Source organism: Neodiprion lecontei, chromosome 2, assembly GCF_021901455.1.
Source record: "Neodiprion lecontei isolate iyNeoLeco1 chromosome 2, iyNeoLeco1.1, whole genome shotgun sequence".
In the NCBI taxonomy this organism is placed as follows: Eukaryota; Metazoa; Arthropoda; class Insecta; order Hymenoptera; family Diprionidae; genus Neodiprion; species Neodiprion lecontei.
In genome coordinates, this window is record NC_060261.1 from 36,833,023 (window position 1) to 36,846,973 (window position 13,951).

Below are 13,951 nucleotides of genomic sequence, written 5' to 3' on the forward strand. Positions count from 1 at the left end.
CGGGTTAAAAAGAAATACGAAAACCTCGGCTGTCAGCCCGATTATAAATGCATTGAACGAACTTCGCCGCATACTCTTGGGCTTCGGGCCAGTAACGAGCTTGTGTCTTTGGGCCATGAGTTCTGATTCATTTCAAGCGTACGCGGTATAGGGTACTGCAGGAGAGAAAGAGGAGGAGACGTCGCGTGTCCGTGCCTTATACGCCATGCACTCACGTATGTGTAACGCGAGTTTGCCCATTCCGTAATAACCACACACGACATGCCCGTACCCCGTTCACCCCGCGACGGGCACTTACCGAGTGTTGTATTTGTATAGAAGGCAAAACCGGTGCCTATACCCACCTTCGTTTCTACGTATGAACGTCTATGTACCCACCGTGGCTAACAACCGCTCAACCACTTATCGTAACCTTCGTGTTTAACTCAATTAGCACCTGATTCTCCAACTATGTAATCACGCTAGGAAGAGCTCGAGGGCAACGCTTGGGCAACACGCTCGCAGCGCAAATGAATAAAAGAGGAGGAGTTCGATGTATTTTGTGATATTTCGACGACTAACCTTTCCCTTTGAATTCCGTTTCGTTAGGTCAAATTTACCGGTAAAATTTTACTGCGAATCAGCTCACCTCGGATTATTTCATTTTATGTTTTTGTCAATCCAGAAGATTCGTTTCATTTTATTTTTCGATCAAACCAATTACCTTCGGTTCTGGTTACTGAATGTTAAGCTAGACATGACCAAACACACGGGCTAATTATCAATTAAACGAATTTCAATCCGTGAACGCATGACGCAACTCTCTGAAAACCTCGCTAATTATAATTTTTCTCATCAGAAACGGAAAACATAAAAAGTTTAACAATTGTCGTTGTAGCGTGTGATACTGTCTATTTAGATTAAGTAAGAGCGGCGGTAATGAACGAGATGTGTCGTATTGGCAGAAAGGGTACCAACACCGATCGGAGTGAAACAGCTTCCGTTTCATATTGCCCCGATAACTGATGCCTATAGATATATTTGAGGAGAATTGAAAACAGTGGGCGCGTATTGTTGATTGAAGTTCCATGGAAAAAATCGATTTATTGAAAAAGCATAGCTTGGCTGTAGTTAGTATAATATGTATATAGTTACACGTAACATGAATTATGACGGGGAGGAAAAATTGACTATTGTTGTATACACGTAATACATTGATGATTCGACGTTGATAATTGATATTGATTGTATTGTAACAATTAATGAAATTCCGCAACATGGTATAATATCACATTAAAAATAGTCTTACTTGCGCTTGTACTCGACAAGGGGATCCCGGCGACCCCGCATCTCGTACAGACTTGGATGGGTTCGATTGCTTTGTATAATGGACCGTTTTACATTCGCCCTGTACTCGTCTTCGTAGGCGGTCAAGTACAAATTCTTAAGAAATATTTGGTTCTCAATTTCCGAGGGAGTAAGAAATCGCTTCAAACGATTCTGTTGTTGGGCCTCAAGCTCATTCAGAGTCAATTGTCCGAACTTGGATCTACGAGACGATTGGTTATCCGGCTCGTCGAATTGCGACTCAGATTTTTTATTACTCAACGGATAGTCGAGGGAAAGTAATTTCCTTTTCTGAAACGAGACACTCATCTCCTTGGGAGTGTCCCAAATTCGATTGCCACGGCCTTTGACCGTATCATTCTTCGCTACGTGGGGCGGAATTTCATTGTTCCGAATCGTATTTACCCTTGGAGTTACCGTCGACGATACATTAAGCGGGACCGTCGCGTTTGCGTTGATCGTTGAATCGCCCGAAGCCTCCGTCGTCCCGACCGTCCTTGCCTCGTTCATTCCGTTCACATTGTCGACGTTTAATTTATTCTCTATGATATGTTTAAAAAACGCGTAAACATCGCTGATCGCGATTGTCGTACCATTCTTAATAGTAAATATATCTATGTTCATTCTCTTAATCAGTTCGGCCGTAGTATTCTTGGCCTGAGCGTTTGACAATTTGTCTTCCAAGTAATTATTCAAGAACTTATAGAAGCCTTTGTATTTACCGTTACCATTGTGCTTGTGCTTTCCAGGTTTGACCCGCCGTCTTCCATCGGCATCATCCCCGTGATCAGTACCGCACTTTTTCGACTTCTTATGGCTCTCGCTCTTGCTGTAGAACCTGACAATCCTCTCAAAGCCTCTTCTGTACTTGGCGAATTCCTTCTGACTCTGGACCCGGAATACCGGGCCTGTACCATTTTTCGCGGATGTATTTTTCAGGGCCTCCTCCAGGTCGACGTGAAGCGAATTGATGCTAAAAACGTTGAGGAGTTCGTGCATGCTGAAGTTGGCCGTCTTGCGTCGTTGTTTAGCGTCGACGTGTGCCAGTTTCTGGTAAATGATTTCCAGAAAATTGATCATCTTCTCCCTGCTTATACCCGTCCCGTTTTTACCGTGACCAAAAAACTCCCACTTCCAGGTGCTGTTCGTCGAGTCGTTACCTGGACTCGACTGCCATCTGTGTTTCCCGTTTGTCTTGTGGCTCGCGTGGCCCCGCGGCTTTTTCCTCGCTCCCAAGTGCAGCACCTTCCTACTTATCCTCCTGAAGAAGTCAATGACCTTCTTGTAGGGCAGGCTAGAATTCGATCTCCTGTGCGATCCGGCGATCGATCTGCGCCGACGACTCCATCTCAGTCTCGGATGCTGGCCAGGTACACACTTGGGCAGTTCCCTGGGACTCCAATACCCACCGATGCAAGTAGCCCCCGGCGGTCCCTCGCTGAGTACGAATCCTCGGTCGCAGTCGTACATGATTTGCTTGTTGTTGACAATCTTCCTCACGTACGGCCGGAGATCGTAGACGCCCATGTTGCCGACGATCAGAACCTTGCCGTTCGTTATGTAGCCCGGAAAGGGGCAAAACACTTCGTTACAGTGCGGAATCTCCCCGGTCCAATTGCCGAAATTGCACTCGACGAATTTTGAGTCACCTTGCAGCTCGTATCCGTCTTTGCACTTAAACACGGCGCGCATTCCATGCTCAGTTTTCGGGGCAATGACCATTCCGTTTTTCGGGGTCCTCGGCATCTGCTTGCACCTCGCTGGGGTGCAGCTCGGAATCACGGCCCACGAACCGTTGTGGCAGACGATCGGCGTCCTGTTCGCGACGAACTCGTAGCCCGACTCGCACACCACCGTCAGCTTCTCCCCGTGTTCAACCACGCTCACGTTGTTCACCCGGTTTTTGTCGCTCACCACCCAAATGTGCCCCTTGTCCACGCTCGGCACGATGCAGGGGGCCAGACACCGCGGAACCGGATAACGCCACGTGCCGTCGATCTGACACACCGACGACGTGTTGCCCTCCAGCGTCATGTGCGGGTTGCAGCGAAATATTATGCTGGCGCCTAGTCCGGTACCTGTGGATCAATGGCAAGGAATACCCTTAGCAAATGTCGCTACATGAACATGGCGCAGCAAATAGAAACACGATGGGGAGCAGTTCATGGTGAAACAAAAATTCGCAAAGCAGGAACGACTAGGGCAGAACGATTCTCGAGAAATCGATTCACCTGATTCTATATTCTCTATCCACCCGTTGTACAGGATCCCCGGGGGGCCACAGTTTATCTCTTGGCAAACGGGTGGCTGTCCTGACCAATTCTTGTCGGCGCCGCATCTTCTCGTCGCATCTCCAACAATCGTGAAGCCGTACTTGCATTCGTATGATACCACCGAGTTGTAGGAGCATGAAGTATAGACTGCCCTTCCATTGGGGGGATCTTTCGGGGGTGGACATTGCACCGAAGTCACCTGAAAGTCGGTTGAAATATCGGAGACATGAAACAAAATTTAAAAAATGTTCACTAATTCGCTAAAGGCTCACCTGAACGCACTGTGGCATTTCCTTTGGCACCCAGGTTCCATCCGCTAAACATACCTTTTCGGGCCTTCCTACCAGGTCGTGGCCATCCTCGCAGTGATATGAAACGCGACAGTCGTACGTGTAGCATTCACCTTTGTACAGTTGATATGAAAAGGCAGAAATAGAGTTCGATATCAACGGATACATTCATACGTTGCCTATTCAAAATAAGGCTCGTCGCTGTTATTGACGTTTTCTATACACTCGTTTCAAACTGGTGTATCTATGTACTCGTGAGTATAATTTTTTCCGTTTTGAAGCTCAGCTTTCGTTACTCAAAGAGTTTGAAATTAAATTTCCCACGGGGAATACGTGTACACTGTTTTTGAAGAAGCGAATTTATTCGGGCAAAGTTTGGTTGCAGAATCAATAAGCTCTTTTAGTAATATAACAGAAGTGAAAGTCCAATTGTAATGTATATTTATCAGAATGTTTGCGAAGCAGGCAGTAAGCTAATCAAGTTTGGAAGTTATCGAAACTTCTTCAACATCCAATCCAAGCTAATTAGGAACCGGCAGAGTACACCTCCATCGAATAAGATACCTTACACTCAAATGAATCATCCACCAACAATCAAACCAAATGTATCAAGTCGGGCAGTAAAGATGTATTGAAAACACCGGGAAAAACCCGAAACCTGAATTATGAAATTTCATGACCGATCAAGAATCGGTTTCACAGAATCTCAGCTGCATGAAATGCTGCAGAAATTACACGTCAATCAAATATGATCTGATGATCTACGTAAAAACGTAATTTTTTGTAGTTCGCCGTAGATGCTGAACTTTCGATTGAAATTTCTTTCATGAAAAATGAAAATAAAGCACCCATCAGTTCCTAATCTGGTTTACTCTTCACTTGATGCGATCCTGTCACGAAATGACCTCTGAATTGAATGATTTTACCAAGATGACATTACCTGCGTGCCATCCGTTGGGGATGTTGGCGGGTGGTCCACAGTCTCTCGGCTTGCAGGATATGTCTGGTCCGAACCAACTCGCCGGAGCGCGATTTTTCATCAGACACTTGGCGGTGGGGAAGCCGTCGGTGGCGTAGCCGTGGTGGCAGAAATATCTAATCGTACTGTCGAGGTCAAAGGTTGTCTGTTCGAGGAGAGCGTTGCTTCTGGCATTCTTGACCTGCGGTGGTTCGGCACAGAAGGAGTTTGGATCCTCTTTGCAAACCGGCGTGGTGCCGGTCCAGTGTCCGTCGGCCCTGCAAGTCTGCTCGGCAAGACCCACCACGAAGAAGCCAGGATCGCAGCTATATCGAACCGCATCGCCGAAGAACTTGCCGGCGACGGTCATCCCTCCGTGTTCAATGTCACTCAATTCCGGACACTCGCGGTCCGGTTTTATACACGACATACCGCAGGCACCGTCGCACCGACATTTCTTCTTTTTGCTCTTGCAATCCTCGTCCGTCGAGCACTTTCTTAGACACTTTTGCCCCAACCTGTCAGCCTGCTCCTCTTCCCGCGGACACATCGCCGAGGGTGAATTTCGCGGGTTTTTGTATATCCTCCCGTCGTCGTCGATCTCGGTTTTCCGGTAACTATCGCTGTACTCCTCCTCCTCGTCGTCGTCGAAGTCGTCACCCTCGTCCTCGTCATCGGCCAGCACCTGTTTCCGGAATTTCGATTCCGACCGATGGACTTGCGCGCCGAGGACGAGGAGCACGAGGCTCACGACGCAAAGTTTCATCCCGTCTCCGTTAAAGCTCTCTTTGATTTGTCGTATTTAATTTCACCAGCTCCGCGTCGATTCGCGTTGATAGCTTGCTTTCGGAACAAACTAGCCACGCAGACTAGTTACATTGCTTCTGTTTACTACGTGAATCTCCGCCCCGAAACACCGTCGGGTACAGTTACGCTTTCCCGGGCAATTTCCCGAGTTTTTTTACGACCTCATCTCGTCTCACGAGCACCCCGAGTAACGCCGCTCAAAGTGACACCCTGAGCCGATACTTTTAAAGCCACGACTTCTCACCGCGGGTCACGTCGGCTGCGACGATCGACGCAAAGCCAGACAGCCCCGGGCGCATCAGCCTTGCGCATTCGGGTTGTTCAATACATCTCCTAGTTTCGCAGCATCCGATAGATGGCGAAGAGTATCTTTGCCTGCGGACGAAGGGGCTTGGGAAATTATATCTAGAATATTACCGTTGACCCAGAATCACCGCGCTGCGTGCAGCGACGAGACTCGAAGCGATCGCTTCGCAGAACAAGGTGTTAAAACGAGCAGTTTACTTGACGCAAGCTTTGCGAAAAGGTGCTAACCCGCCAATGCAATGGCGAGAAGCCGCTGCAGCGAACACCTGCAAAACCGTAAATCCGCAACCGGTGCACCGAACAGGCTGAATGCCACCAGCTGGCTGCCCGTGGCACAGAGTTCGATTGAATTGCATTAATCGACACAGATTCGCGAATCACTTAAGCTAATCGCTTCTTGTCCTTAACGAGAGACCCGTTTTACGTGCCAGAGGATCGAGAAGTACAGAAATTTCTTGAGTGTAAATTTTATTCAGCAGGAACAAAGAGCTGGTTACTATTTAGCCGCAGGTCATGACTTGGAGATTCGATAAAGTTCGAGGTGATTGTCAACCGTGAAAAAGAAAGACATTCTCGCTTAGCAGGCTAACAGCTGTCGGTGTTTAATGATGACGTCAATTGCGTCCAAGTAATTCTGAAATACGTATATACAGTTTCCAGAGGTGCCACATCCTCGAGCTGTTGGCGTGGGTGATACGCCTAGAAGATCAATTTCAAACAGATAAAAGTATAAGCTTCAACTTGTTAGTTAGGGCTACCACAAGGTAATCCCAGCCAATTCTTAAATCGACTCCGTCGTTAAGGTAAGCCGATGTTGACCATTGTCTTCTTAACGATAGTAATCAATCGGACTGAGTTCAATGCTCGTCCTTCTCTAGTGGAGATCGTTACTGCTATCGCTTGTATCAGCCGTACCTCCCGTCTCCGAGATGTCTTTATTTATCTTATTCAAATCAGGTACCATTCCGTGCCTCACTCTTTTTTCCGTAGACCTAGACTCGCAGCAACATATCAGGGAACCACAAATTACACATTTATTAACTCTTTCGTTGGTTAATGACGCTGCGCATATTCAGAAATAATCCAAGTGATGCTTTTTTAAAGCTAATGACTCAGCTGTGTCTTCACTTCTTTTCAACGCCTTCACGGTCTTTCGGTAGAATCGGGAAATTGGAATACCCTTCATCTGTATTCAAAATATTGACAGGCTCAAAACAAGAGAGCGGGAGATCTAAAGATCGAGCATGTATAACCCAATTTCTATCTTTCTTCTTTCTGTCTTCTTTCGAATCTCTTTTGAGTCACCCTAATACACACGAGCTCGACGTGAGGACAGAGGATGCGTGTTTCCGTCTGTCGCGCCTGCAGGGATGAACTGAGAACGGTTGTAACCCGGTAGCCGAAAATGGGAGTGGTTCTGAAAGACAAGGGATCTCGAGGCTCTGTCGGCGACATCTTCGGCTCTTTGGTCTCCGGGCGTCTTCGTGACTAAGAAGCTTACCGGTTCTCAACCGCTTCCCTTTTTCCATCGTCCCCTAGAAGAGCCACACCCTAGACCCGGCTACTGCAGTCAGTCAACGTCGCTGACCTGACCAGTTCCTTCTCACTATCCGGACGCATTATATCCTCAATATCCAAGCTACTAGCAGTGAATAGCAACGCAGAATCTTGAAATTATTCAAAAAGTTACCTGCAACTATCTGCTTACGTACGCTGGGAAGCTTCGATGTTTTGATTTATTAGATACATATTATCCATTTGGAAATAAATTCTAAACCATTTAGTAGGTCCAAGGTGTACGATGGTTCTACAACGTAGTTTTCACCCATACAAAATCTGCAGGGATGAAACAACTGGTTATAAATGTTTCTGAATCGTCCTCTCCAATTCTACTTTCGGCAGCGAAATGAACTAAGACCAATGAGAACCACTGAAAGACCGATGGGTGAGGGACGTCCCTTTTGTCTCGTTGTGGGCGGTACGGTGCCCTTGAGCAAGTACAGAATCGCAAAATTCCGGTGTCAATTGACAAAGCGGCGATCGGCGCATTCCGGTTAAGCTGCGGCACGTATATATATAAAAATTAAGGTAGCATATTCTACTTGGAGCCCAGGCTCGTGCAAGTATTGTCCGAAAAGGTGAAATAAATCTGCGTCTGTTGGGTGGTTGAACGCGCGGTCGTTGACGCTACGGCACGCAAATATTCGCACAAGGCAAGCTGCAATTTTGACCCCCGAATACACAGAGTCCCTGGGGTACGGAAAAATTTTAATCCCATGGAAGCACGTTACTCGTAATCCTTGAGTTTGAATTGAAATTGAACTGGAGAAATTTTGTACAATTTTTCCAGTTTCAGGTTCTCATACATTTTTATTCTTACCATAGTCGTCAATTGCTCGGATGCTCAAGCGCAACGATGTCACAAATTTTGGTTGGCATTCGAAAGCGAGATTATCGTGGGATCGATTTGAACGAGAAGCCTGATAAGATCTCAGGATTAAGATCTTTCATTTGATCCCCGGACAAAGGGATTCTAATTGGCTCGATAACTCCCAAGGGGATTTAATTCTTCGCTAAAAGATTTGTTTTATCGCGTGTATTCGGGAAGATTTCGGCATCGAGATCCGCGCGAATCAATCCTCGAACCACTTGGCCTCTTTTCAAGGAAATTGGCTTGGTATCCAATGGATTAACGAGAGGCGAAATTGAAATTCCAACGCCTGTTGACAAATTGCGCGTAATGAAATTGCTCTGCGTTAATAGATATAAATACTGTACATGGAACGTCGCGCGTCTTGAAATTTGCTGAAATTAAATTCCAACGGCCGGATAATGACGACAAAATGTCCTCGTTCGAATGCAGGGTTCTGACGCCTGTGACCTCCGCACCTTACGGTATCGCATCTGTTTCCGCAATAAGCTACCCGTTTCAAGTAATTTCATATCTCGATCGACACGCAATCGGATGCATTCACGATGAAACTGAATGGGAAGTTTCGATTTGAGCCCGGCACGGAGTGCAATTCAATATTTTCTTTTCTTTTTTCAAATACCTGTCTTCTCTCATCCGTTGCGTTGCGAACAAAATCACGCAAATCCCTATCCAATCTATACATCACTGAGATCTTGTTATTACGATCTCTGCTTCGAAATCAAGCCGAAAACTGGAGTGTTTTGTACTTCGCTGTATACTTATAATTTACGAGGAAAATAAAGCGATTTAACCGGTCCGGCTAACGTTGCCACTGAATAGTGTAGGACTACTCGGATTGTACGGGGTAGTCGGACGATTATCGAGAGAGCATGGCACGATCCGTTAATAGCGAAAGAGCGAGGCCGATCACGAACGTGTTTCCACATCCCCTTTGTGCCGGGATCACAAGATGCGTTTTAATTTATTTATATTATTTTCTTTTCATTCCCGTGCACTTCTTTCGGCGGAAGAAGGGAACGCGTCGTGCGCAAGTCGCGCTGCAGTGTTATTACCACACTTGGATCCACCGCGTCTCTTTCTCGAACGCTTTTGCCCCGCGTAAATTACACACATATACTCACCGCTCACAATATCCTCCTCGCCCCCTTTCCAATTCAACCCGATTCAATTCATATAATTCCATCCGTTTTAACTGCACGTCCAGAAGGGATTACCTCGCGATTGTGCCCTGCCTCGCTCGGGCCCGCTGCATCTGCAGAGCGTTCTTCCTTCTTAAGGCAAACGCGCGTGCCCGGTGAAAGTCCTACTCCTGACACCAAGATTATAAGCCTTCGCCGCTTCTTGAGGAGAATGACGCGTGTGGGTCACGCGTCGGTAATTTTTTCATCTCAATTCTTTTTCCATTTTTCTCCCCTTTTTCATCCCTTCGCTGCGCCTTCCTGCATATAATAACACATTTATGGTCGTCCATTGCTTTCCCCGGTTCCCAATAATTATCGTTCTACACACCCGTTCATCAGAGCGGAGAGAACGAAACAATTCTCCGAATCTTCAGCTGTCGCAATCAGGAAGAGGAAGGAGGACCGGCTCTTGATTGGCCGATGCCTCGGGGAGCTTTTGGATGCCCTGCGGTAAACATTAATATTTGACGGTATGTATTTCTTCCGCGGCACAGTGCCAAGATTCGCGAAAAATAACTGAGAACTATAAAAGGCGAAATTGCACTGAAACTGGCTCTCCCCGTTTTGTTTCATCCCGGATCTCCTTTGCCGCGTAGGTAATGATTTACGCCGTGGGGTTGCGCAGCGCGCTTTGCGCTACGTTAATTTCTCGATGCCGCGGCTCCGGAGCGCTCTGTAATTAGCCCCGGTTCCGAATCTCCACGGATTTCGCCCCGCGAATCCATCTCCATTAATCTCGCTCGCATGACTCGAGATCCGAGTTTGAATGTCGGTCAAGTTATGTCGCCGTGGGTTAGTCGTTTCGCAGGACAAGTCCCGATCGACAAAACCAGCTGAATAAACTGCCCGAAAAGGTCATCGATGGATCGTAAACGCAAAGTCAAGGGCCTCACGTCCCCTTCCAACAGTCGGCAGTTCCGCGTCATTGTTCATTGCCTGATTAAATATTCAGTATTACTTCCTACATCCGGTCCCACCGCGGATGTACGCGACGTGCAGGGGACTCCGCGCCACGTGATCCCGGATGCCGGAGGCACTCTAGATGACGAGATACAAGCTCCGAGATAACGAACCTTTGCAGGTGACGCGGAGGAAAACGGATATTTCTTTTTCCTTTTCAATTTATGCTCCGGGAATTATACCCCGCGTACAACCGGACCGAATTGTCGAGCACGAGTTCCAAATGGCTCCCCTAACAACGCCTCCTCTTCTCTCCGTCCGTTCTCCACGAGGCGGCAAGGTCTCTTCTGGATCGGATCAACTCCTCCGCTGCACCCACACCGAAGTGCCACAAGCACCACCAAATTATCTTCTCGTTAAATATTTCAAGCAATGCGTTATTCTCGCACGCCCCCATCGTATTACCGGGCTCGTCTGATTATCATCCTAAGGCTCGCGTGCGCGGTCGGACGGCTCGACAAACGACCAGCGCCGACGACGCTTGGGGCGTGCTTAAGAGACCCACGCCGTGTTAAAGGAGTCTACGCGTGTCGTTTGCTCACTGCCTCCTTTCAATGTGGATGAATTTTTACGTTACATATATATATATATATACATAGGTATACATATATATATATAAATATATGTACGCAAAGGCGAATTCCATGCCCGAGGAGGCTAGGCACTCGCGGTTTCATTACACCAGCTGGACGTGAATTTTTCGCGGTGATGAAGACATCCACTTTTTAGTTCTTCGTCATTGCCCTGAAAACGCGACTCTGGAGTCATAATATTGCACGTGTTTCAACAGCGCACTCCGTGATATAAAATTATAATTATACATTCGTTTACAGCTGGTGGTATATATATATATATATATATATATATATATATATATATAATGTGATAAAAGCGAATGCACTAATGGCTTACCGCTCAATCGCGTTGGAAACGTTTTTTATTTATTTGTTTACTTATTCATTTATTGCGGTGTTACAGTTACCACGATAAGATTTCTGGAAACACAGCACTTGCAACGGCAAGCTTACGCGGTTTCTACGATAAGTTTGCGGTTTCTCTAAAATTCCAGGAATATTTCCTTGATATTGCACAGTGCGATTGTATAAAATCACGGTGGTATAAGAACAGAGATTTTTCCATTCGTTCGCTTCACGGTTTCACCGATTTACGTTGAATTATTATACCTCACAACTGCGATATAGGAGTTGAAATTCGAGGTCGAAAGCTGCGACTGCTCAAGTGCAAACGTGTCCGACGGGATGTCGGGATAAGATATGCTGTTAATCTTCGCTCGTAAACGAGCGTCTCGCATAAAATTTGGATCTTCAAAAATGAGTGGGCTCATTCGAGCCCGTGACTAAAACTCAGCTAATCCTCTCTGAAAGGCGTTGCGTCAGGCGGCGTTCATCTGAATCCTCTAAATCCGTGTGAAAGAGGAGAGAGGGTGAAAAACTAAAAATAAAAGCGTATATTGTTCACCTTTTCGTATAAATAAAAATTTTGAATTTTAAATTAAGACTCGTTAAAACAACCGACGACTCGAGGAGTCCGAAGTGACCGCGGTGCTCTTCAAATACCGAGCAACAAAAGGGCCTCTGGCATCGAATAAAAAAAAAAAGAAAATGCAAAAGAGGAAGAAAAAATTCAGCTGACGCGACTTAATAACAGCGATAAAATTCATCCGACAGTCGTGAAATGTTTATATATGAATATATACGACATCTCGCCTCGAGTCAAGACTCGGAGAGATCTCGGCTCATGCAATCGCACTGATAAGACGACCGCTTTATTGAAGTACCGGTCTGCTGACTTGATCATTTAAGTACAACAACTTAATAGCACGACATCGCTTATAGCACGCATCGCACACATGTGTAAGTCGTTTAAGAATAGTGATTACCTCTGGCAAAGAGGCAGCGAATTTTCAAGTGGACAGACACACGTCAAAGTCCAAAATATATTCAATATTGAGAGAATATTGTGGTGAGTGGAAAAAAAATGACATCGACCATTTACTCTCGAATATGCGTTGCAAGCTCGATTATTCTATTCGTTCTCAAGGTTGTGAACGAGATAATTTTTTGATTTCAGCATTTGAAAATTGGTTGCAAGTGGTTGAGCTTTCGCCATACGGACAACGACTCTCTGATTCGATCCCCGTAAGAATAACGCAAAATTGTATGAGCCTCAATTTCGAACAGCAGCTCATTTCTGTCACACCAAATTTCGGACAAGACATTTATCAATAATGTAGAAATTCTACTCGATAATCTTTCGACAAATGATGAGTTAAAAAATGATCCCACTTTGATCCGCAGGGATGTAAAGATCGAACAGTAGTTTTTCTCTCGTCTAATTTACGACAAGCCTTCTCGATTCTCCGTCGTTCAAATGACGACCGAAACACGTTTCAGAGCATGCCTGGCCGTTATTAACAAACCAACACCGAGCTGCGAAGCGTATATCACCGAGTACAAAAGCGCTCGGTCGATTCGCGGTTAAATTGGCTGGAAGTGCGAAAGATAAACAGCGCGAGCGGGTTCACCGTTACAGGTAATTAAAGTGTGCGTGAAGATAGCGCGCGATTCGCTCACACGCAACCCGTAGGTGCGTTGCACACAAGTCGCGTCGTGGCAGCCGATGGCGCAATGTACGGTACATGCAGGTATTTTTCGCAGGTAGGTGGGTACGAAACCGAATAAGAAACGTCCGTTCCATATTCTCGCGTTGTTATCTTTTTGCGGGTCCGTTCGAGACGGAGGAAATTCGGCCTTCTCTCGAGGAGAATAAGAAGTGCTCGTGTTCGTCTCACCGCGGGGTAAAGAAATCCGGAGAGCACCTGGCACCGCGGGATGAATAATCTAATTGGCACGCGTCCGCGCGGCGAGCCTCGTGATCAGTCAATTATAAACTGGACCCGTCCCGTTCCTCTCTTTCTTTTTTTTCCCGTATCTTCTCACTCTCGGCGATTTCGAGACGTCGGCTTATCTCCGCATGGGACTCAGCTCGCCCCCGTGAGCACCGTGAGCGGTGTAAGTCGGTTTCCGATCGCCTGTCAAGACCCGGCTCGTCGTTAAAATGAGAAGCAAACGGCCTCTTGTCGCCTCCTGCGTCTATTTTCCCACGATGCGTATCCGCTTCCGGTTGGCACGTGCACCGTTAAAGGTACGCGCCGTCGAATAGAGCGACAACACCTGAATCCACTTGACTCCAGCCGAACGTCGAAAGGACGTCGGGGAAGAACCGACCCGATCGGCGAGAATCGCGGAATCGTCTGTTCTGATCGAACGGCGGTTCTTTATCTCACGTGACGGTACACAATACGGATTCGTTTAATGGAACCAGCCGGTGAGTCGGCCGAGGGGGGCGATGAGTAATGATCTGCCAATGATACAAATCGATGCGATTCACCTGCA

General features: G+C 46.7%; 1 protein-coding gene across 1 annotated transcript; it reads right to left on the reverse strand.

The window, feature by feature from the left end:
• Positions 1–1,075: 1,075 nt before the first annotated feature.
• Positions 1,076–5,916, reverse strand: LOC107218097 (protein lev-9-like). The gene is made up of 4 exons (XM_015655849.2): positions 4,830–5,916; positions 3,872–4,002; positions 3,558–3,798; positions 1,076–3,404 (listed from the first exon to the last, which is right to left on the reverse strand). Exons 1-4 carry the CDS (start codon positions 5,611–5,613, stop codon positions 1,285–1,287), a joined length of 3,276 nt encoding a protein of 1,091 aa, XP_015511335.2. The 5' UTR covers positions 5,614–5,916; the 3' UTR covers positions 1,076–1,284.
• Positions 5,917–13,951: the final 8,035 nt, after the last annotated feature.